The 23,441-nt window shown below is 39.9% G+C and overlaps 1 protein-coding gene across 1 annotated transcript in view; it reads right to left on the bottom strand.

Moving 5' to 3' along the window:
- Positions 1 to 748: 748 nt before the first annotated feature.
- ATP10B (ATPase phospholipid transporting 10B (putative)) overlaps positions 749 to 23,441 on the bottom strand; it is an 84,897-nt gene continuing 62,204 nt past the window's right edge. Inside the window, exons 7-23 of the mRNA XM_054516483.1 lie at positions 23,278 to 23,409; positions 20,753 to 20,880; positions 19,400 to 19,652; positions 18,244 to 18,479; positions 15,194 to 15,373; positions 14,055 to 14,646; positions 13,434 to 13,540; positions 12,653 to 12,779; positions 10,983 to 11,167; positions 8,563 to 8,875; positions 7,349 to 7,425; positions 6,677 to 6,802; positions 5,362 to 5,562; positions 4,692 to 4,772; positions 4,480 to 4,584; positions 3,848 to 4,035; positions 749 to 1,235 (exon numbers count right to left, since the gene is read on the bottom strand). Coding sequence (XP_054372458.1) covers positions 749 to 1,235; positions 3,848 to 4,035; positions 4,480 to 4,584; positions 4,692 to 4,772; positions 5,362 to 5,562; positions 6,677 to 6,802; positions 7,349 to 7,425; positions 8,563 to 8,875; positions 10,983 to 11,167; positions 12,653 to 12,779; positions 13,434 to 13,540; positions 14,055 to 14,646; positions 15,194 to 15,373; positions 18,244 to 18,479; positions 19,400 to 19,652; positions 20,753 to 20,880; positions 23,278 to 23,409 — 3,518 coding nt within the window. The remainder of the gene's footprint in view (positions 1,236 to 3,847; positions 4,036 to 4,479; positions 4,585 to 4,691; positions 4,773 to 5,361; positions 5,563 to 6,676; positions 6,803 to 7,348; positions 7,426 to 8,562; positions 8,876 to 10,982; positions 11,168 to 12,652; positions 12,780 to 13,433; positions 13,541 to 14,054; positions 14,647 to 15,193; positions 15,374 to 18,243; positions 18,480 to 19,399; positions 19,653 to 20,752; positions 20,881 to 23,277; positions 23,410 to 23,441) is intronic.

Raw genomic sequence — 23,441 nt, 5'->3', positions numbered from 1 at the left:
ACTTTTGTAGGTATGAAGAAGTAGACTCCTCTTACCACCAAGTTGTCTTGGCAGTTCCTGTAGTTCAGTATTTGTATTCTTCATATTTATAAGCTCATTTGTCCTTTCCTTAACATTATCAGGTCAATCTGCTCTCTGCATAAAAATCTTACTCTTCAGGGAACACAGGCTGTAGAGCTGATATTGTTGTATGTGTAAAGTACATATATTAAAACCTGGGACATTCTCTAATGTCTCTCCGTTGCTATTATTCTGCAAGTACCTTTAGTATCTGCAGGTAGTAATTTTTTATGCACAATTATAATTTTTAAGTTAATAAACTCCTTTTAAGACTTTGAGAGTAAAAATCTAGAGTGTTGCTTTAAGAGTTGATTTAATAAAGAATGGATTCTCTTTCTATTAACTCAATAGCATAATAATAACAACATTGAAACTTCACAAGTATTCCCTATTAATATGATACAAAAATATTTGTTGAAAGAAAGTAATTGTGCAATTCTCAGCAACTGTGTGATGCTCATGTAATGTTCCTGTGACATGACCAAACCAGGAAAATAAAAAAGTCGTGTACTGATAAACCCAGACAATGACGCATACAGCTAAAGTTGCATATTGGAGTTGCTATTGCACTACTCCAGCTGCCTCTCTCTCCATTTCTGGTGAGAATAATGGCTAAGCAGAAACATTTTTATTTTCCCTGTTGAGTCCTTCTCCACATGGGCTGTGGGTTCCATTTCTGAAAGTTTCTTCAGAGTGTCACTGAGCTCACTGACCGCCGGTGGCTTCCGTAATTAAAGTTTTTGAGATAATCTTTATCATCCTGCCCAGGAGCTGTTTCCCTGCTGGCTACAAGGGGATGATGGCCAGAGGAAGGCCCTGCTGAAGAATCAGTAGCAGCAGATTCTTCCTCTGCCCACCTGTTAAAGAAGAAATAGCCTTCCTCAAATGTCCTTCTCCCGAGGGGATTAGAGGCAGAAACTCCCAGATTTTCTGTGTCCCTGGGAGACAAGGCTGCTGCTGGATGTAGAAATGGTGACACACATAAGTGGCTGATGCTTTGGTCAAGGTCATCATTAGATGCAGGTGAGGCCACAGGTGCACTACAAGTACCTTCTTTTCTTGATCTTAGTTTCTGGATTTCAAGGTCCTGTTGCTCCTTAGGAAGTTTTTCTACTTGCTGTGCTTTCAGAACAAGAGATGCTCCAAGGGTTCCTCGCAGAGCAAAAATAAAGAACCTGATGAAGGAGGAAGGGAACGGATTTTTTTATCAGTGGGCTCATTCCATAATCTACATCACATATCCAAATACAGATACTAATTTTCCATTGCTTTACAGACATCTGGTAGACACCTTATACCTGGCAGATGAAAGTTGACTCCTGGATCTTAACACAACATGTTACTACATATTTAGCTTAACCTGTATAGAGTCAACTACATGTACAGATTATAATTTTTTTAGTATTCATAACTACTTGTTTGCTGAACAGTGAAGAAAAATAGAAAAAAAATTCCAAGAGATGCAATATTTGAAAATATGGAAGTTGCGTTTATACTGCTAAAATAGGCTAAAGAAGAGATCTTAATTTGTCAGATAAGAGAAAATCAGAAGTTAAAAACCTCACCTTTTGGATTTTTTTCAGAAAGCAACAACTAAAATGTCGTCTCTGCCCTTTGCAGGACAGAGAACTTAGTAACTAAATATTGTGTGTTGTGAGACTGCATACGTCCTCTCTCCATGTCATGTCAGCTTTGTGTGAAAATCAAAGTCTCTTTCAAAGCATCTTTTTATTAGGATTTGACCTTTACATAGGTGGCTTCAACATGTATTTTATAACAAACATGGGTACTCTGTGAAATTGCATTTTGAAAGGTGCCATCCTCACATCCTGCTGCTCAATGTAACTATAAACAAGATTTACAAGATTAAAAAGGCTAACAAGGTACAGAAAGGGCTTTTAAGGCAATGGATTTCTTGGGCTTGCACAAGCAGGAGTGGATAAAGTTTATTTGCAGTGCCTGTGCTCAGGCTGGTCAATCCCAACAGAATCTTGGATCTGCTCAGGAAGTGAAGAGCATGGGAGAGCCCAAGACTTTCTTTGTAGATTTGCTGTGGATCACAATGTCCTGTGTCTTTCCCCTCAGCTCGTTTTCTGTATCTTTTGTGCAAGTTCCAGGTAAATCAGACAGGATGACAGAGAAGGAGTGGGAAACTGTGTCTCCCATCCTGTAAACTGCTCTCAGTTGCTCCTGCCCTCCCACAGCCCTGGCAGGGCACAGGCCAAGCCTCCCCCTGAATGCTGCAGCTCATACAAAAGGCAGCATGGAGGGGAGGAACCCAGGAGGGCAATTATTATAAAAAACCTGTTAGAAGGAACCTCCAGACACCGAGTGAGGAGATAAGGAGCAGGCAGAACAGTGCAATGGACCATGGAATGGAATGGAAGTTAAAATTTAGTGCATTTCAGCAAAGGGTGGTTTCACCACTGCTGAGATCTGGTGGCGCGGCTCAGTTGGAGTAGAAACAGGGCCTGGATATTCTGCAGGTGAAGGAGTGTGCAGAAAATAATCTGGGGTACCAATATGAAGGAACAGCAGTTGTCCAGATTTGAGGATATGAATATACAACCCTTAACCTCAGTAACCTGCTGAGGCAGCAAGGATCTTAAGTGTGCTGAATTCCCAAGATGGAGACACGAGCTCTCTAACCACGTGCTTGATGCAGCTCTCAGCAGAAAGCTCAGGGTCAAAAATGTCACTGTGAATGAGGGCTGATAGGAAAACAAAAGTCGTGCAGGAGCAAAGCAGACTGGAAAAGGATGCCCTGCCTAGAAGACATAAGACCTTACTGAATTGTGTTGTTTATTCTGATCTGAACTTATATTATATAACATAAAAATCACAAGAGCATCTCAACTCAAATGGGAAAATAATAATAGTTTGAAGAAAAACACCATCTATTGTTGAAAAGTTCCTTTTCTGTCAGAGTTAAGGCTCAGATTCTAATCCCTTAAAGCACTTACAAAATCAGATACTAAAAATATTGTCCTGAATTTTGTAATACCAGCATGCTGCATTACTTCATGGGAATTAGGATGAGAAGGAAACTAGCAAGATAGTCAAACCAACCCATTTTTTTCAATGTCCAAGCAAATAGCAAATAAATATTTGAAACAAATGGTGTAACTCAAAACATACCTGCTTTAAGAATTATTGAACACCAAAAGTAGTAATGTTCCCATATGTATATGGGAACAGAATAATTCTGTTTTTTAAACCATTTTTTCAGCAACACATCTCAATAACTATCCCTCTCCAAATATTATCCAGTCTCAATTAAAGTTATCTTTAACATATCTGTTTTTTTGCAATACAAAGTTAAACTAAAATTTTGGATGCGAGGAATATTTGTCATATAGAAATGCTCTTAAATTCAGCTTAGTAATGCATCACAATGTACTTAAAACCAAGAATACATTTAGTAACTCTCAAACATACAGGAATAATTCAAAGATTTGTTTATAATCTTGATTTCCTCAACAACATTGTGGTCATGACAGTGAATAATTAGGTAGCAGATCTGTACTGGTAAATTTTGATGCACCCCAAGAAAAAAGGTTTTCCTGATGGCAAGAGTAGAAAATATGTAGTGACTGACCTAGGATTATATAACTGAATAAATGAATGGTTCATGAACTGGAAGGTTGAACTCAGGCATCTGACTTCCACTGTGATCAGTTATCCTGTGCAGCACGTGTCTGACACATCACATATCTGTACACATCCCTGTCGCTTCTTCACTCCCATGTCTGCAAACCCACAAAAGGAAAGAGGAGAGCGTTCAAACCTTGGTAAGAGCGCGATGACGGGGGTGATGAGGCACAGTAAATAGAAGGTGGGGTCCTGGAGCTGCCTCTCCATGATCCAGTAGGGGTTGGTGGGGGGGTTGCAGAGCAGGCAGGCAGCGTTGTAGATGACGGAGAAGATGAGGTACAAAGCCACACTGCAGATCATTGTCACCAGCTGCAGCACGGTCTGCAAGCACAAGGGATGCCAGTGAGACCCTGACTGGGTGTGAGACAGGAGGGGACAAAGGCAGCTGCAAAGAGTGCATCTAACAGTGCATTTTACTGAAATCTGCAGTAGGAGAAATAGCCGGAAAGTAATTTAGAAAACAGCAGTGAATATAGTTCTCCAAGTAACACTTCCTCATATACTGAGGTATGCAAATATTTGGTACTCTCCTGTCCAAAGGCATGATAGAAACAAATTCTGTCATTGTGCACATGAAAGTATTAACCTGGGGCTACTAAAAAATTCTGGCACTTTGTGAAATCTTAGTGTACCTGTTACTTACCTTTTGTGACCCAGAATTCAGGTAAATGACTCTGAAAGAGAATTCTATGCCTATACAAGATGCAACATTCACCAAAATACCCCCAAATCCAGTGCTTTCAACAGGACAGGTCAAATACATACCCATGTTTTCATTTCTAGAGCCTGGTGCAAGAGAATGGTCAGGAGGGAGATGGTGTTGATGGGGTTTCCAAAGGAAAACACATCTATGTCAGAGTCTTTGTACGTCTACAAAACAGGCAGAGAGACTGTGGTGAGCCCTGACTATTCAGAACTGAATTTACTACTTCTAAGGAGGACAGGAGAGTGAGAATATTAATAAGCCTGTTACTTACCAAATAGGGGACAAAGAAGCAAATGAGGCTTTGATAGAAGGCATCCAACATTGTAATAATAAAAGCTGACAAGTTGTATATCTGCAGGAGTTTACAGATAACAGTCATTATGATGGGATATACGTCTCTAGCCTGTCCTGCAAACATAATTGCTGTTTGTCTTCCATTCACACTACTAATTATTGCTAACTGGTTTCTTTCTATGAATAAATACCTCTGAGCAGCTGATTAAACCAAAGGCTTATCTCTAAACAGGCATTTTATCTGTGTTAAGTAAAGACAGACCTTAGGAATTTTACCAAGTCTACCAAGAGTATTAAAAGCCAAATTTTGCCAATGTCAAATCTCTTCACAAGGGATGTTATTCCTCAAATTCTTTATCCAAGCTCCTTCTAGAGTTATAAAATTTGTCAAAAATCCTTTCTTCTAATGCAACACTTATTTTGTGTCATTTTAATTTGACTATTTGCCATATTTAAATGTATCTAGTGACCTATGGTGTCACAGCTCCCACGGAGTGGAATGCATTACTGGAGAGACAGAAGATTGGGCCCCTGTTTCAACATTCCAAGTATGTCTAAACTCTTTTCTTCCTTCCCTTATTCCTGAACAAAAAACCCCCTGTGGTCCTTTGGGTTATCAAGCAGTTATTTCAGCAGTCATGACATACCTCTGAATTTTGTCCATTCTTGTACAGCTCAGGCAGACGTAGGAGCGTTTCTGCAGAAACATCTTTGTCAAGGGCTCCAAAGAGAAGAGGGGGCACTGAGGTGAAGAAGAGGTTGAAGAAAATCATCTGCCAGTAATCTAGCATGGTGCTGCCTGAGAAGCCACAGAAGAACTGGTACCAGAAGAGCAGGTTGACGTAGCACTGGAAGAGGCACAGACAAACAGACAGAGTAGTTACACCTGTGGTGTTTATTGAGACACTGGTTATTAACAGAGCCTCCTCTGAGGACAAGATTTTGGTTAAAGGCACTGCACTTCATTCCATAGAGCAATATACCCTAAGGGACTGTCTCACAGTGATCCACTGTGACAAAGCTTTTTAAAAGCCATTATGGTTCTTTGAGAACATATCAAAGAATAATTAAGTGAACTGTTCACAGCCCTGAGCACCAGATTTCAGAATCCTTTTGGAATCTCGTGTTCCATGTGGAATCAAAGGCCTGCTGCTCCCTAATGCTATGGGGGAGATTAAAGAACAGCAGCATCCTAGTCTGGAGAACTATTTCACATTGCAAATTTACAGCCTTTGAACTGTAAAAGGATGTCCAGTCAAAAAAAGCAGTGTTCATTTCCACTACAAATTTTAACAGTAATAAGAAGTAATCCTTATTGAAAATTATTAAAAACTTCACAAAAAACCAGATACCTTGAATTCTAGGTAAAAAGCCTCTCATGCTCAGAGTGTATTTCATGTCAAATGGACTTGTTTTCCCGGTCTTGTAAAAACTGAATTACTTCATTTTTTCCACTTTATATCAGACTTCAATGCATAGATCATTTGCATATACATTAAATTTTTAATAAAAATGACAGATATGAATGCATCATTACTTGCAAGTGGTTTCTATAAAAATTCAGAGGTTTCAAGGCAGGCAGTTCTTAGTACACACTCATCTACATTCGAGTGCTAATAATCTGATCTCCCTCATGCAAATTTTATTTTGAGGCTCATGGGTATCATTAATAAAGTTCTTGTGCTGCCATATAAAATTACTAAGCCTTGAGTCCTTTTTCCCTCTGGAATAATGCTATTTCAAAATATATTTAGAGCCTGTATGTTTCTCAGTGCTTTATGCAGCACCTTGCTAAGAAGGAAGGGGCATACGATAAACTTGCAAAGTGAAGAAACACGAACTGTAGCTTCATAAAAAGTAAGAGTATAACCTGCAAAAACCAAAAACAAACAACCAAGAAAACCCTCAGACCTGGAATTAACCTTTGCTAGGATGAACACTTAAGAATCTTAATCATCTTACCACATTTTTGTAGAAAAAGTAAATCACCATCTTTGCCAGGCGAGCATAGCACCAATGTCCATGGACAAGAAGGAGCTTTTTGAGATGCTTAAATCGGGATATTGCAAAGTCACTGGCCATCACAGCCTTGGGGAAAAGGAATAGAAGGTCATTTACAATACATCCTTTTTACATGCTATGTAATGAAATTTGAACATAGACATTGAAGTAATTTCCTACTATTGAATATTGTAGAAGAAACAAACCAACAGACCTCAAGAACATAGCTGGAACTTTCTATCTCTGCAGAGCTCTCCATTTAAGGAGAATAAGGAAGGGGGATGTGTGGGAAAGGATACAGGGCAGAAGCCGGTGGAAGGGAATCCACAAAACCTGGAAACCTGGAAACGCAGCAGCTGAGAAGATTCAGAAACCAGATGCTCACCTAACACTGGGCAGACATCTGCTAATTTTCCAGTCTCATGAGCAAACACAGGTTTGTCCTCACATGATAATTTTTGGCTCAAAATGCTCTTTTTCTTTTTGCGGCTGGACCCTTAATTACAAACTGCATATTAATTTATGATGCCAACTTGCATTTTTAAGATGACTCTTGAGAGTGTAGGGCTGCTATGAAACTTATTAAGCCTTAAGGGACTACCTGACAAAAGAGGAAAGAAACTGAGAGGATACCTGCATGCCTTCTTGGCCAGAAATTCCAATTCCAACATCAGCTGCTTGAATCATACTCACATCGTTTGCACCATCCCCTAGAGTGGGAAGACAGGAGGGAACAATAACAATGCAAGAAAGGCTGCCTCCATCAGAAGAAGGAAATAATCTCAGCAAGGCTGATTATTTCAAATATTGTGTACTACCGTGCAGCTTGATCAGAACTGATGCGTGGCATCAAGCATGACATCAAGGCTCTGGTCTTGGTCTCCCTCCTTCCCTGGCTCCACCAGAGCACAATCCAGCACTGGGACAAGCTGGGTGGTGACACAGCAACCCCAACACCCTTTACATCAGCATCATTTTGTGTTTCTGCTTGGCCAAATCCATATGCTCAGGAACATGTTTTGCAACACCCTATTTCACTGAATTCTGTGAATCTATGACAAATTTGATTGCAGATGACAATGTAACAAGCCAGTTTCAAGAATTATTTTGCTCATTTCAACTCACAGCAATATGTTAAGTATGTAACCAAATTTCCAGGGAAAGAACAGCCATGCTTATTGCTTGCAATATGGAGATGGCAAATTAGGTTAGTTGATAAAGTAAATGAAGCAGAAGGTTGAAAGCTTATGGTTTGAACTGTAAGGCAAAGTAATATTTCAAAAATACAATAGACTTTTCTGTTTTGTCCACAGAGGTGTATTTGTTTAGTTTGGAGTCATCTAAATCAATTCATCAAGGATTTTAGTGGCATCACTTACCAAGTGTGGAAGGAAACTCAAAGCATTTCACAATATTTGGAGGTAAAAGGCAAATGAGTCAGTGCTTAATACCACTCTGATAATTCTGTTTTCACCAGGGAAAATCCTTCAGGAAAAGGGCTTTATGAAAAGATAAAATAGTGACTAATGATGAGTGATTTCCAGGCCCAAAACAAGGACGTTTTGGAGGCAATATGTGCATGTGTTTGTACTGATGTGCATGAAAGGGACTGCTGGGAGATTCTGAATTTGTAGTGCCTTCAGCCTATTTAAAGGGGAGTGGATTTGCTTCATGAAAGCTGAAGCAGGACTTTTATATGGTCTTTGATCAGGACAGATTAATCACTGCTGTTTCCTCACTGCATCTACCTGAGGCACAAAAATCTGCCCTGTACAATACACCCCCCACATTTCTCTCCAGGAAAGAACCCGCTTCCCCTGTCTGTGTGAGGTGCAGAGTGGAGGTACCTATGGAGAGGGTCATGGCTTTCAGCTGCCTCCGGACCAGCTTGACCACCATGCTCTTCTGCAGGGGCGTGGAGCGGCAGCAGAGCACGGAGCGGCAGTGCTGCGCCAGCTCCAGGAGCTTCTCCTCCAAACCTCCCTGGAAGATGATGCTCAGCGTCCTCCCATCCAGCACCAGCCCAAACTCGGGGCTGGGCACCTCAGGGGCTGGCAAAGGTGTTGGGATGATGCCAAAAAACTTCCTCCGTGGTTTGTTGCACTCGTAATTCTTCTTCACCTCTTCCAGGGTTAAATTCAAGAGAGATTCACAAGTTTCCTGTGAGAAAACAGAAGTGGTTCTAGAAATAGTTATCTCCATCTACAGCACAGCACCTTGCCAAATGTGTGTTTGTATAATCATGCCAGTGGGTTTAAGCCTATCAGATAAACATGAGGGGAAATTTACTGAGAAATTTACTGAGAAAATGCACTGATTCATCTGATTGGAGATTATTTCAATAGGACACCATCCAATCCCTCGGTGAAAACACTGCACATTTTATCAGCCAGTTAACTGAGGTAAGGAATTATTGTAAAAGAAAATATAATAATCTTTACATCAGGAAGGCATGTGTGCATTTATGCTGAGAGTTCAGAAATTAAAAAAAAATATTTTCTTTTAAGGAGATTGAAAAATCTAGTTCTGATATGAATGATGTGAGATATTGCAGCATTGGCTTCCACAAAAAATAAACTGTGGTAAGAGAAACAAGAGGTCCACATTTTCAAAATTATCCAAAACTTTCAGAGTTAGGTCTTTTCTAAGTCACATATCAGGTGTGTGTCATAATTAGAAACAGAAACAGAACTTCATATTTTCAAGCACTGTGCCTCAAACACAAAGTCCTTCTGTCTTAGCAAACCTGCTTCATATTGGATCAAGTCCCCTTTTAGATGCCAACAACTGGAATTGACTTATTACTAGATGGAAACAGATTCAAGGGGAAAACTCTCACCTCTCCCATCCAGATCTCCTAAACTGGCACATCACTATCAGAGAAAATCCAAAATGATATCAAAGTTATTTTGCTCCCTCTTAGTACTCAAAGTCCTCCTTCTGTGGCCCTGAATATCTGAGGAGCTAATCACTCCTCTTTCTGCCTTTTCTGTCAGCTTTATTGAGTGATGATTCAGTTCTATAATGTTATTTTCACTTTATGTAGCATAAAGTACATGTGTAGGATGTTTGCAAGATTTAAATTACACTTAAGTGGGAGGTTCTGGAATCAAATGTACCTCTGACATCTAATAAAAACCTGCATCTAGCATGAACACCTAAAACCCCTAAAAATATTGAAGAAACGTCATCTTTCTGTGAACAAACCAAAAACAGTAGTGGAAATCCTGGTTTGCCTGGGCTTGCCTTTTGAAACAAATCTGCCAAGCTACCTAATTATGTTGCATCTTCTTGGAAGATATCTCATTTTCAGTGTTTGAATAATCTGCTGGGCTCAGGGGTAAGGAGAGGCCCTTCCCACTGACACCACTTCAAGACCTAACTCTGACAAAAGGAACAGGTTAAATGCTTTGTATATATTACTTGTGTCCCTTGCTGCTGCTATTGGGAGCCTCTTTCAGAAGTTTGTCTTTGGTTTAATTTTGAAAGTGAGGGAACTAAATCTTATTGTAGAGAAACTCCAGTGTCCCCTGAACCAAGGGGATTCCCAAAGTCCCCAAGTGTATGCAGGTTGTTTCTGAGCCTGGAACCAGGGCACAGAGGCTGCTGTGAGTAAATGCCCATGCTGGCATTTCTGGGAGCCAGGGTGGTCCTGCCTGTAGCATCTCTGCTCTGGCACCACCCCTGTCTAATTTCCATCCCTAATGTATTCATTCTGCTTCCTGTTAAAGCAGATATGTGTTTCAAATGGAATTACACCTTGGAATGTTTTCTGTGCCAGATTCCACATCATCTTTGCCTGTTTCTCTATTTCCATGACATTGAAAGAGACAGATACTTGCACAGGGTTTTTTCTCGTTTGGAGAGGTACTAGCTGCAGACAAAAGCAGTTAGAAACCAGGCCATCTCACTGCTCCATGCAACTGCCTAAACCTGTCAGTATTTTAACAGTATTTACTTAATCCTCACAATAGCTTTATTGAGAAAAGCAAGCTTGTCTTGGGAACACTGGTTCTCTGGGGAGAAAAGCTGAGGCGACCCAGGTGGGTAACTTGTCTGGTCACACAGGGAAGCCCTGCCTGCCCTCCACAGCCTCGTGCCAGCCCTTGGAAGAGCTGAGCTCACTGTGCCTCTTGCTCCTAATGCTATTTGGGGCTTTTTGACTGTTCTTTGTTAAGTGAGGTCTAAAGCAACGGAATGCCAAACTGCAAGACACAAAGAAAAGGTAAGATAGGAAAGTCTCTGCATTTTGTCTTTCTTTACTCACCTTATTTTCAGTGTTAATGGTGAAGACAGTGTCCCTTTGGTTCAGAAGCTTACAGGAGTATGCAATGTTAACTGCTGTCTCCTGTTTGTCTCCTGTCAACACCCAAATTTTAATCCCAGCTTCTCGGAGGGACACAATAGTGTCAGGTACTCCATCTTGCAGGCGATCTTCAATCCCTGTTGCTCCTGGGCAAACAGGAAAAGAAGAGAAATAATTATCTTTTTATTGAAAATCAAGTTGCTATTTTCTTGTTTAAAAAAAGCTCTTTGCTTTCCAATCACGCTGCTGAACTTATTGAGAATTGAACCAAGGTTTTTTCCAACAAACAAACATGCAGGCACATGATCTGCATTTGGATTAAGGTCTGAATGTGTCAACAATCAAGTTCTGTCTCTTCATTTTGCTTATTGCAAGAACAATGCATTTCATTTTTTCCTAATAATCCAAAATGACAATGTGCTGGCAGAGGAATCACAGCATATGAATTTTAAAAATGCTGCATTAAGTCCCATCAAAGCAACCAGAAAAGATGAACTTTGACTGTTTAAATGGATGCTGTCCCTGTTGTCAAGTCAGATGCTTCAGCCATCAAAGGCAGAAGAAACAGAACAGTACATTTTCTTTTTGAACATGCACAAACTTAGAAGCAGATGCCAACATTCATCCTGATGATGTTGGGAAATGACCATCTGAATGTTACAATACTCCTTATCCCTTCCACTAGAGGTCAGTTTGAAGATGCTGTAACTGCGGTACATTAAAGATAGATATTGATTTAGGCTAAGGGAACACTTTTTGCAAATTAAAGTGTGAAAGCACATAGAGCCTTAGTAACTGACAAAGGTAAGAGACTCTGACAAAATCTGCATTACCTCTTATGTGGTCTGCTTATGGCATTTAGCATTATTACTCTAATTTTTTAAATCACTGCAGAGATTATGAGAAGCCATAATATAAGCTATTACTTGCAATCACAGAAATTTAACAAAATATGGGCACAAATTGCAGTCAAAGAAAAATGACAACTCCAAAAATCAAAGTCATAAAGAACAAAATGTTTGCAAACAAAATAAAACAGAAAGCACTGAAGTGCTCCATAATTTAACAGAATGATGCTGTTAGATATGAGATGAACAATGCAGAAATGTCAATCAATGTAAGTTTTAATGCTAAACATCCTTTTACAAAGTGCACAAAGCAAGCACAACAATGCAACAACAGTAGGAACTCAGCAGCAAGACACCTACATGTTCAAGTTACTGGATTTTATAATGCAGTTCAACTACCAAAATTCCCTCAGAATTCATGCCCAAAACTGAAGTTAATTTCTGGTATTTTATAGGTTTATCTAAGGATATGTATGCATGATTGAATTGTGGGAACTTCATTTTCTACTGTGTCAGCTGAGCCACAGTAACAGCTGATGTGCATGTTCTTTGCTCAGGGCACACAATAGCTTCAAGTAACTTTTTCAAAGTTACTGCTGCCCCAAGTGCACAAGAACTTGTACAGACACTGTCATTGGATTTTATCTCCCTAGCCTGGAGATTTCCAAACCACAGAGGAAGTATTTTAGATATAAATTAGTATAAGCTGTTTGCCATACTGCCAGGACTATCACAGGAGAGCAAGTGATACTTCATGCAATGACAATTCTTATTTTTAGCTACCCAGCAGGGTGAGTTTGGTCTCCAGATGCTGTGCTGTCTCTATTAACAGCTCCTCTCTGTTGTCAATTGCAGCTTCTGCCTCCTGACGAAAGTTGGCCCATTTTTGAAAGTCGTCTTCATTCAAGACCTGCATAACACAATTTAAACAGTGTTTATTTGAAATTTAAATAAGAGAGGAATGCCAACATTCTGGATCACAGAGACTTAACTTGTATCCAAACTGGTAAAGTACTGTGTCATCTTTAAAATAACTCAGACTTTTCCAAGAGAAAACTGCAAGAACAAGTAGTTTGTACAAATGACCTACAGCTGAGACTCAAAAATATGACGTAGAGAAACTCCTGCTCACACAACTCTTGCTTAGCTGGGAGCACACAGTTTCTGAGGACTGATCTACATTTCTCCAGAGCTTGAATATGATCTATTTGTTGCACATTGACAATATGACACTAAAATTTAGTAATTCAGGCTGAGAGAAAGATTTTTGAAAGTTGAATGCCAAGCAAAAGAGAAAAAGGTTGGCTGCTCTGCAGACTCTGTTTCTTGCTTGGAAGCACTGTTGAGTTGGTCAGCTGAGTACTATAGGAGAAACAGAAATAAATGATTTGAGACTGACTAAAAATCCCTCATTTGGTCACACTGAGGAGAAAAAGACTCCAGACAAGGCAAATAGATGGACAAAGAGATGGGCTATATCTGGCTGGTTGTCTGAAGGAGAATTATAACCACTATATTTTTCTAGCAATTCTATTGCCATGTACAGAACCTGGTGCTCTCCCACCTTCTTAGCTATGCACAGGGTTCTCAGTCCATCATGGGCATAGTAGTCCAGATGCTTCTGTGTTCTTTCTTTTATTCTTTTCAGTCTCTTGTCTGAGCTAATGTCACCTGTGAAACACAAGGAAAAGATTCCATATTTTAAGTACAGATAATTTTCAATCTAATGGCCCAAGATTAAAAAAGAGTGGGCATTGGAGAAAAGTGGATTCCATTACAATACCAAGTTCTTGAAAAGCTCAAAAGTATTGGCTGTGCAGAAGCTGAAATCTTGCTAAAAATTCCTGTTTCCTTTAAAATAACATTACTTGTGTTTTTTTTAATTAACATTACAGCACTCTTGCTGACAACCTGAAAAGCAATGGTTGGGGCCTTATGACAGTATTATTGCAGAGTACATAATCCCCATGGATTAGCATTATCAGTGAATTTTAATTATCCCATTCCATATTCTAAGCCCTTCTGAAGTCAAATAAATATCTCAGTTCTGATCTGCAAGGATAATACTAGACAAAGCTTATTCTTTCTTTATACTCCTAATATCTAGATATACTATGTCATGCAGAAAAGACCAGAGCACACTTCTTGTTAGGAGACACAACAGAAAACCTCCCTGGCTCATTACCTTTGGTGGAGTTGTCCAGCAGGTCCATTATTACAGAGTCAGCGCCTTTTGTGTAGACCACAATCTCCTTGGTTAGAGGGTGTCTCACCACTACAGACATCCTTTTCCTGACTGAGTCAAACCCCAGGGTGTAGAGGATATCAAAGGTCAGGAGTGTGCCCTGGGGCAGCTGCACCGTGACCTGCTCGGGCGTCCGCGACACCAGCATGAAGCCGTAGGCCTGGGCAGCATAGACCAGAGCTGCCTCGTCCGGGCTCTCAGCCTCGTAACAAAAGTCTGCTGGCAGAGAAATGTTGGTTGCAGACCTAAAAACTTCATCCAAGGAGGCAGCACCAATCTCTGTGCTGCCCTTGTCCTGGAGTTCCTGGCCCCCACTGCTGGCAGAGCCGTCGTTGTCATTGTCATTGTCACAGCTCTCCGGCACAGCAAGAGGCTCCTCGGTGTTCTTTGCACTGAAGCTGGCACCAAGCTGTGAGCTAGACTGAGATGATGAAAAAGATTGACTAAGGCTTGCTAATTTTAGCCTTTGAAATATCTGATGAATCTTCTCCAGGGTGATTCCTGAAGGTTTTATTGGTGGTGGGATTGTGACCTAGAAATAGGAGAAAAACGAAGGTTAAAAATAAATAAATGTGAACTTCAAGAGCCTTCTCAAAACCTCTCTCTACTTTTCTGCACCTAAATGACAATAACTGCAAATTCCCCTTTTCCCCTCTCCTTCCATTTAACCGTGGTGGAAGGATTTAATAGAGAAGTCATATGAGAGATGCCATCCAAATTTGATGGTGATTTGTATTTCTGCTTCTGAAGCAAAGATGTAATGAAGCTCTTGTAGTTCTGTCAATTGCCTGGCAGATCAGAGAAAACCCAGTGTGTTCAACAAACTTCTTACAGCATATATAATACAAAATCTAACAGAAAAAGTGCAGATCCTGGGGTAGCCTTAGCTATCATCAAACATTATAAGACAAGCTAGGAAGGGATACACAGGCATGGAAGCAGTAGACATTACAGAAATGTAAAGGAACTAGAGGACAACAATCAAACAAAGCATTTTTCACCACTTCAGTTTTCACTGGACACTACGTCGTTAAATGGAAGCATGACCCATTTTCCTTGTGTATTTAAAGTTAGATTACCCTTTGTCTTGGCTTAGTAGCTGTGGAGACCAGAACCGTGTTGCAAATGGCAAGAGCAAGAAAAAAATCAGTAAAGGATGTGGAAGTCTTCATGTGTATAAAAGGAGAGAAGCTCTCAGTCTGGAGGGCAGCTTCTCGCACTCGCCGCAGCAGCCTGCTATCAGGAGTCACGTCCTTTTCCTGGAAGAGAAATTACTCAGGATTATTTTCATTCACTCTTGTCCTCAAGGAATAACTGGCAACTTCATAGACTTCTTGAATTTAGACCTAGAAAATGCCTTTTGTACTTAACATCTATGGAAAGATGGTGTCTTTCAAAAAGCTGCATCACTAGATAATTAGAAGGAAATGCATCTTCAAAACGAAGATGATCTCAGAATTTTATTCCTTTTGAGATCTACTAAAAATCAGAAAATTCACTACTGTGCACTTCACTTCAGCAGCAACTTTCTGAACTCAAAAGTTTCCTCTGGAAAAATTGAAAAAATTGATAGGCTAATTGTGGCATCAGAGACAGGTTTTAAAAACAAAACAATAAAAAAAAAATCCATATTTATCAGAACAATTTTTCTCATCTTTTTCACATTAAGTGAAAACAGCGCTGACCTGAATTTTCAGCCTGAACATATATTAAAAACCCTAACTAAGCTAAAAAGAAAACTGAATAAAACAGCACTAATGATGATAATCATTTAAATTTGCCACCTTTTCAATGTTAACAATTTTGTTAGTGAAAATGCCAATAAAAAATGGCTAGTGACATTCAGTTTTAAGGTTTCCTCATTAACCTGATAGCATTTCTTCTACTTGATGGCATGAAAACCTGATGACCATGAGACAATGAAAATCTTTGTTAAATATTTCTAATAGCAAGGCACTACTTATTGGAACTATTAAATCTAGAAGGAAATGTACTGTCCCTTAATTCATAAGAACTCCTAAAGGTAGAGAGTAAATGTTAATTTTCTGTCATGTTCCAGTGTTGAAAAATGGATTTTTCTTACAAACTTCTCTCTGCTGACATACACACAAGTCTACAAACACACTCTGTATACCAGGAGTACTCAGGATGCTGCAGATTTGTAGCAGAGTAAAAATGCATCAGATGAGGTGATGCAAATTCCAAAGGACAGGAACTATAGAGACACCAAAAATTTATTATTCCCATTTTATTAATAGGGAATTGGCTCAGGTGGCAAAGGATAGTACTAGGTCTCATTTAAAGATCATACAGGGCAGGCTCTGTGCAATATCTAAATGTTTCTATTTTCACAATTGTCATAGGACATTAAAACAATTAATCCAGTTAGAGTCACACCTTTGAGCAGCTAAGGCTGGTTATTTCCATAACAGCAGCTTAATGGTTTTCTACAAAAGAGGCATTTGGTACTAGTTCCTCAGATACTCCTTCACAGTGAATTAAAAAAAATGTTTATTTCTAGAAGAAAAAGAAAAGGCTTGGCAGTAAAAAATGTAATTGGAAAATATACTGGCAAGAAATTTCTTTATCATCCTTCAATAGTCATGACCCATAAGAAGTTCTCAGAAGTCATGGCTCATGGGCTCTCAAGAATCCATGGAGATGTTCTCATCAACTCATGAGGTTTGGGCTGGAAAATACTGGGATAACAACTTACAGAACTCCCTTATTCCAAGAACAGTAGGAGTTCTGAGTGGAACTTACTACATGACAGCAGAACTGAATGAGGTAAGTAGAATCTTATAACAACTGCAGCAGAGTTCTGAGAATTCTGCATTTATCAGACTAATTTTTTTTAATAAAAAGATTTGAATGGGTTTTCCAGGCCTTTAACTTTAATTGGAATTCTAATTTTGAGAGTGTATGACCTTTTAGTGTTCACAAAAGCCTTGTCTGAAACGTCTGTTAAAAAACTTTCAAGAAGAGCAGAACAGTCTGACTTTAATTAGGTTGTGGGTGAATTTGGGAAGCTTCAGACCTAAATTGCAACAGATCCTGCTCCCCCCAGACTGCAGCCTGCACGCTCCAATTGAGGACTCTGATTCTTTGTCTCCCCCTTCCCTCTCTTAGCTCCAGCAAGGCTTGGATTTCTCCTCTCTACCTGTGGCTGTTATCACATTAATTGAAGGGTCAGGACCACAATTAGACTAAGAATGATTTATTGCTTAGATAACATCAGTCTCAAAGGCCATGAGATTTATAAGACAGCAAGCAGTCAGTCTAAGATGGTCACAAGTTCTTTGTTGCAGACAGTATATAACTTTCTAATCCAATGGACAGAAAACTCGCCACAGAGTGTTTTGCTTTTCTAACCTGTCCCCTTGACTTCTTTCTGCTGCAATGTGGATAGTTTTGTCCAATAAGGTCTTGTTACATGCACACACATATGTCTCTGTTATAACATCTAGCTCTCTTATAACTCTTAGCTTATTCTATTCAAACCACAATACTGAGACACTGAAATTTTCCAGAGTAGAAATCCATTTTGATTTAGGTGAAATGTACATCTTTGAGTTAGGTCTGTAGCTTGCAAACATAGCTGTTTGGTCTGACTCCTGACCCAGAGATTCTTTCGGATAAAAAAAAATTAGCGGCAAATGTCACTTGAAATCAGTAGAATGAATATGTATGGACCTATTGTGAAATTGCATGCATATGTATTTGAGAGGGAGATAAAAAAGAATCTGGAGTTCCCAGAGGCACACATGTCATTTTAGGGGAACAATTCCCACATGCATTCAGCGCTGTAATAAACATACTGGCTTTACAACTTTCACAAAAGTTGTGGAGTTTGTTTGTTCCACAAATCAATACTACACTATAAAACCCTTCATCATCTTATCTAATACACTTTCTTACTCAAGGCATATTCTATAGAAACAGAAGCTTATGATTTCTCTGTTCAATGTCTGTGTACCTTCCTTTCACACCAATCTAGACATCTCTAAGGCTGTGAATCAAACCCTCTTGAGTCGGTGGAGATTTATCTTTCGGGTTCCCACAGCTTTCCATCCCAAAAGCAGCAGGTGGGGTAAGTTAGAAGGTGTTGGCCCAGGCTGCTGGTACTCACGATGGGGCTGCTGAAGGCCACCTGGGACTGGCTGCTGTCACGCCGACCCACGGACCTGCTCCTGGTGTGGCCCTTGGAATGCGCCCGGTCGCTCTGGCACCTCCTCAAAGGCCTCATGGTGTTGGGCTTGTAGGTGGCTGGTCTCTCCAGATTCATGGGAGGAAGAGTGAAGTGCTGAAGCTTTGCAAAATCCACATTGTCTAAATCCAGCTCTCTCTGTGTTTTCAGTCGCCTGTCTGTAAAAGAAAAATGAAACCTGGCTTCTGATTCTTCACTGATTTTTTTTTTCATTGTTTGAGAGGAATTCCTTGATCAGTTAAAAAACCTGAAACAAACTAAACCAAAGCCAAAACATTTCAAAAGCCATCACCAGAAAAATTTCACTGCCCACTGTCCAGCAGTTTCTGGCAATTGCCACTGTCATTATTGCAAGAAAATAAAAATGTGTTTTCAAAGTGATCAGTCACTTTTATGGGCTTCTCTTAATGTTCTGTCTCTTCAGCTGCTTTTTGCAGTTGGAACAGGAGAGTGAAATATGGTAATTCACAAATCTGCTAATGTTTTCAGTCACAGGACAAACACATCTTTTTGGCAGCTGCTTGCCAGCTTAACAGGATCCTTTCCACTACACAGAGCATGAAAGTAATGACGAAGAAGGAGCCTGAGTCAACACCATGAATTCAGAGCACGAGTGCCACGATCCTCCAGACCCGGACTGCAGCCAGGATCCACTCCAGGAAATGAGTACCTGTATTTTTCATATCACACAGAAGTGCACGTTTACATAGTCACAGAAATAATTACTTTTGGACCCACTGAGTTTAAATATTAACTAGCATCAGTTTGTGAGCTTATAAAAAAGGTTGTCCGGTGTTCATTTAGAAATGAAAGAGAAAGTGTGTTCTCTTTGAATGCAGGGCAGATCCTGGAGGTGCCCGCAGAGGGATCTGGAAAACCTTTCCCATCTGCCTTCTGAATAATTTAAAACACCTTCACTTTTGTGAATCTCTGTAACAGCAGTCTCCCACAAAAAAGTGACTATTCCACAAAACTCTACATTTGATCAGAGGGCTCAGTATGATTAGGTATTAATATTTAAATTTATGACATTTAATTGTTCAGACAAAAAAATCAAGTATAAAAAACTGTCTCTCACCATTTTCCTGATGGGAAAACTCAATTCCATCAATAGTACAGCGTCGAAATACCATTTTATTTTCTGTTAGTGTCCCAGTTTTGTCTGAGAAGATGTACTGGATCTGTCCAAGGTCTTCAGTAATGGTGAGGGCACGGCACTGGATGGGCAAATCTGCTTCTTCATCATACAGGTCAATGTCATTGTGAATTAAGAAGACTTGGCCCAGTTTGACCAATTCAATTGACACATAAAGAGATATGGGGATTAAAATCTGAAAGAGAGTTTAAATTCTCAGTGAGGGGCGAGATAAATTTCACTGCTTTCTACCAGCAATTAGTTCTGGCACAGGTTGAATGATTTCCAAAGAAACAGCTCTTCCTAGAGACATATTTTAGGACTGATGAATTCAGAGGTGAAAAAAATTCCTGCACACAATTGTGATGGAGAAACAGGGATAAGTGGCAAACATAAGACTCAATTCCTAGAGTACTAAATACAATGGTGGGTCTTTCATAGGATGCCCTTACAAAACACATTTTCTGGACATAGGATAATTCTCCCTCTTACCCTTCTGAAACTCTGAAAGGATGGACTAGCACAGACTCTTAGTGCAGAAAAGTTTCACAAACCATTACTTTGCACACAACACTTCCCACCCACAAGCTTCCTTGCCCTCAAAGAATAATGAATTCTTAAGATGCACAAATATTCTGTTTCAGTAATGAAGAGTAATCCCCCAAGGAATCTCTGAGCAGCTCTGAAAGTTATATTCAAATTTTGTTAATATTAAAGAAATTCTGTCCACTTAAATCTCAGTGCTGACATCAAGAAATCTGAAAAGCAAATGTAATTTTTTCCCTCACCCAATAAAATATTCTTTCCCAATTACGCTTAATCACACTCAGATAGACAAGTATCCTACTTCTAATTTAGCTTCTTTCCTAGACCAGATGAACCATACCTAGTTATTATTCCCCACTGGCAAATGGCAATTTTTGTTTCACTGTTTTTCTGAGCTGCTAAGTGGCCTTCTTATTTTGGAATTCTGGATATAGGCAGAAAAAAAAAAGCTGGCATTTAGATGTAAATATCTTTTTTGCGTTTGCTAGATATTCTGAGTTAAAGATATTGTACATGTGTATCCTTGTGGGGTTTCAATAGCAAGAAAATATGAAGTTAGAAAGAAAAAAAAAAAGAAAAAAGAAACATTATTTCACACTTGGCTGGTTTGAAACACTCCTAGCAATATTTTCAAGTAGGATTAAGAAGGCACTGCACAGCTATTAATTGATATTAATTGTTCATTAGCGATTATACTCAATTTTGCGTAGCTTTTTCTGTGGAGGTAACAGAGAGGTTTTTGTCTTTTACCTGCAACAGGATTATCATTGTCAGGAACATGTAGAAACCAGCAAGAACTGGAGCCACAAAATTGCCATTCTGGTCTGGGACATCGTAAGGTGGATGCTCCCAAAACTTTCCTGTCCAGATGCCATGCCCTGTAGGAATGAGGTACAAGACTGAAACGGGCTGGGCAGTGGAGTGAGGGACAAAGCTTCTGAAATGTGCAGATATGGACTGCTCTAACAAAACAGAGAGAGCATTTCCAAAACAATGCTCCCCAAGCAATGCTGCAAATCTTTTGGAGAATGCAGAGCACCTGCAGAGCTCTGCAGCACATGCACATGATTGATATGTAAGTGACAAAGGAGTATTCAGGGATATTTTCATTCACCTCTGCTTCATCAGGTGTTTCCCACAGCTCTTAGCTCTGCACAGATCTTTTCTCACTCTGTGTTTCCCTGCTGGAAGACTCCATCCCTATCACCTATCCATAAAAATCCTCAGAGCTGAAGACTCTTTTTCCTCTCACAGAAGTAAACCTTAGAATCTTTGTATATAGACAAACTAAAATATTTCTTATCCTCCCTGACCATTCTTGATTTCAGTCTGTCTTTGCTAAGAGTTGACAAATCCCCTAAATTCAGTCTGAGCCACTCATCTTTACATTCCTTCAATTAAATCATACCTCAAACTGCTTCTCCCTCTGTGTTTTAAATACCAGCAGTAGATATCATTGCACTGCTACAACAAAGCGTCTGTTCTAGGACTTAACAGCATCCCATCACAATTGTTTTACCACTTTCCATACTTTCCTTATTGAAATAAACTTTTGTAAAGGAGGGTACTAAATTTACAGCATCAGAAGCTTCCCACAGAGCTAAGGCAAACAACTTGGTTTTCCTCATTGCTTAATTTGTCCAGATGCCAAAACCTCTATCAGTCCAGCTCAAATCAAACTTCCATTAACAGCAGTTAACCAAGCAGTTGTTTTGCAGCATCTGCCTACTGAAATGCTGCCAAAAATATTCAAATTATTTCAGCAATGCTCTCTGGCTGCTTCAGACCACAGTCACATCTGAACAAGGAGAACTCTGCTCTACAAGCCACTTCTTACCCCAATTTATCACTGTGTGCAAGAACAATTCTGATAACTGATCCATCAGTGATACTTTTTCCTAGAACCCTAAATTCAGACAAGGCTGCAAAGCAACAACTCATGGCAGAGTCTCTGGACAGTTGGGATGGCTGAAAGGTAATGGACTTTTTATGCTTTTACATGTTTAACTTAGACGAAGAATATTTTGTTTTAACCTGACTAGATAAATTATTTTTCAAATGCTGATTTTTTTCATCTCAGACTTCTTAAATTGAAGGACTTTATTACTCAAGAGCCCCTACACACCAGACAAGGCAAGTCTCTAAATTCACATGACAGCAGCCAGGGAACAAGGAAAATAAAATCTCTCGTTCACACAGATCTCAGTTGTGAAAGTGAAATCCCATTTTGGTGCCAAAAGTCCCACTGCAACATGAAGCAGTGATGCTAAAGCAGTGATCAAGCCTGTTCAGTTGTTCATCTGTTTTGGATGGTCCTTACTTCCCATGGCATCCCACCTGATGACTGACTGGTGCCACATGACATTCCTCCAGGGCAGGCACAGGAAAACTTGATTTGGCTGTTGCTAAATCAGAGCAGTAGCACTGAGTAAGCTGGCACTGAAACAAGATCCATTAAAAGGAAAAGGGGCTCATGGGAGCCCCTGTCATCTCCTTAAAGCATTGCCCTATTCAAAAGTCAGTACACTTAAAATTTGGTCCTTTGCTCTGAATGATGAGATCCTGTTAATTCTGGCCTGCCTGGGACAGATTGCCATCAGAGCTGCAAGGCAAGCAGGTGCTTGCACACAGTGAAGATGATCTTGTGAGATTACCAGTCCAGTAAACTCCAGTCAGTTACCAAACACCAGTTAATAAATTCACACGTGGTCACCTGCAAGGACCCCAGAAAAATGCAGGATACTCCAACACTAGCAATTAATCCATTTCACAGCCTGATGTAAAGGGGCTTTTGAGAAGGAAGCAAGCTGTGGAGGATGTAAACTGAATGAATTAGTTAAGAGCAGCTCATGGGTTCTAAATTGTGTGTCTCTGCTCTGATTAATACCACTCCCAAACATATCAGAGGAAGACACTACTGAAATGAAAGTAAAGCAAAATCATTTAACTTTTGCTGCTATGCACAAGGAACAAACACCCCCTCAGGAGGGAAGGAAAATCTCAGCTGACAAATATCCATTCCTACAATGATTCCTACAAGTCCTACAGGATGGCTTTCTCTTGCTTTACATGTTTGATACCATGGTGGGGATGAATCTTATCTGAAACATTTATAGCCACGTTTTCTTCACCTGAATTGCTCAGATTTGCCATTTTAACTCATTGGAAAGACCAAGGAGCCTAAAGACCCCAAGAGCATTCAGCTGTAGATCTCATGTCTGTAACATCCATTTTAATCACCATTTGGGAAATAGATTTTTGTCAGTGGTTCATACCTACAGCTCCAACAAGGCACATCACAAGCAGGAGTCCCACACATGAGAAAATGTCCCTGTTCATCCTCTGCTCGATCCTGCTGCGCTTGTAGCGAGGGCCGCTGTTGTTCAGCATGGCCTTCGTCTCATGACCTTCCAAACACAAATGATATTATCATGGTTAT

Source organism: Molothrus ater, chromosome 15 (genome assembly GCF_012460135.2).
Source record: "Molothrus ater isolate BHLD 08-10-18 breed brown headed cowbird chromosome 15, BPBGC_Mater_1.1, whole genome shotgun sequence".
Lineage (NCBI taxonomy): Eukaryota > Metazoa > Chordata > Aves > Passeriformes > Icteridae > Molothrus > Molothrus ater.
Note: the sequence above shows the minus strand (reverse complement) of the source record. Positions and strands in the feature narration are given on the sequence as shown.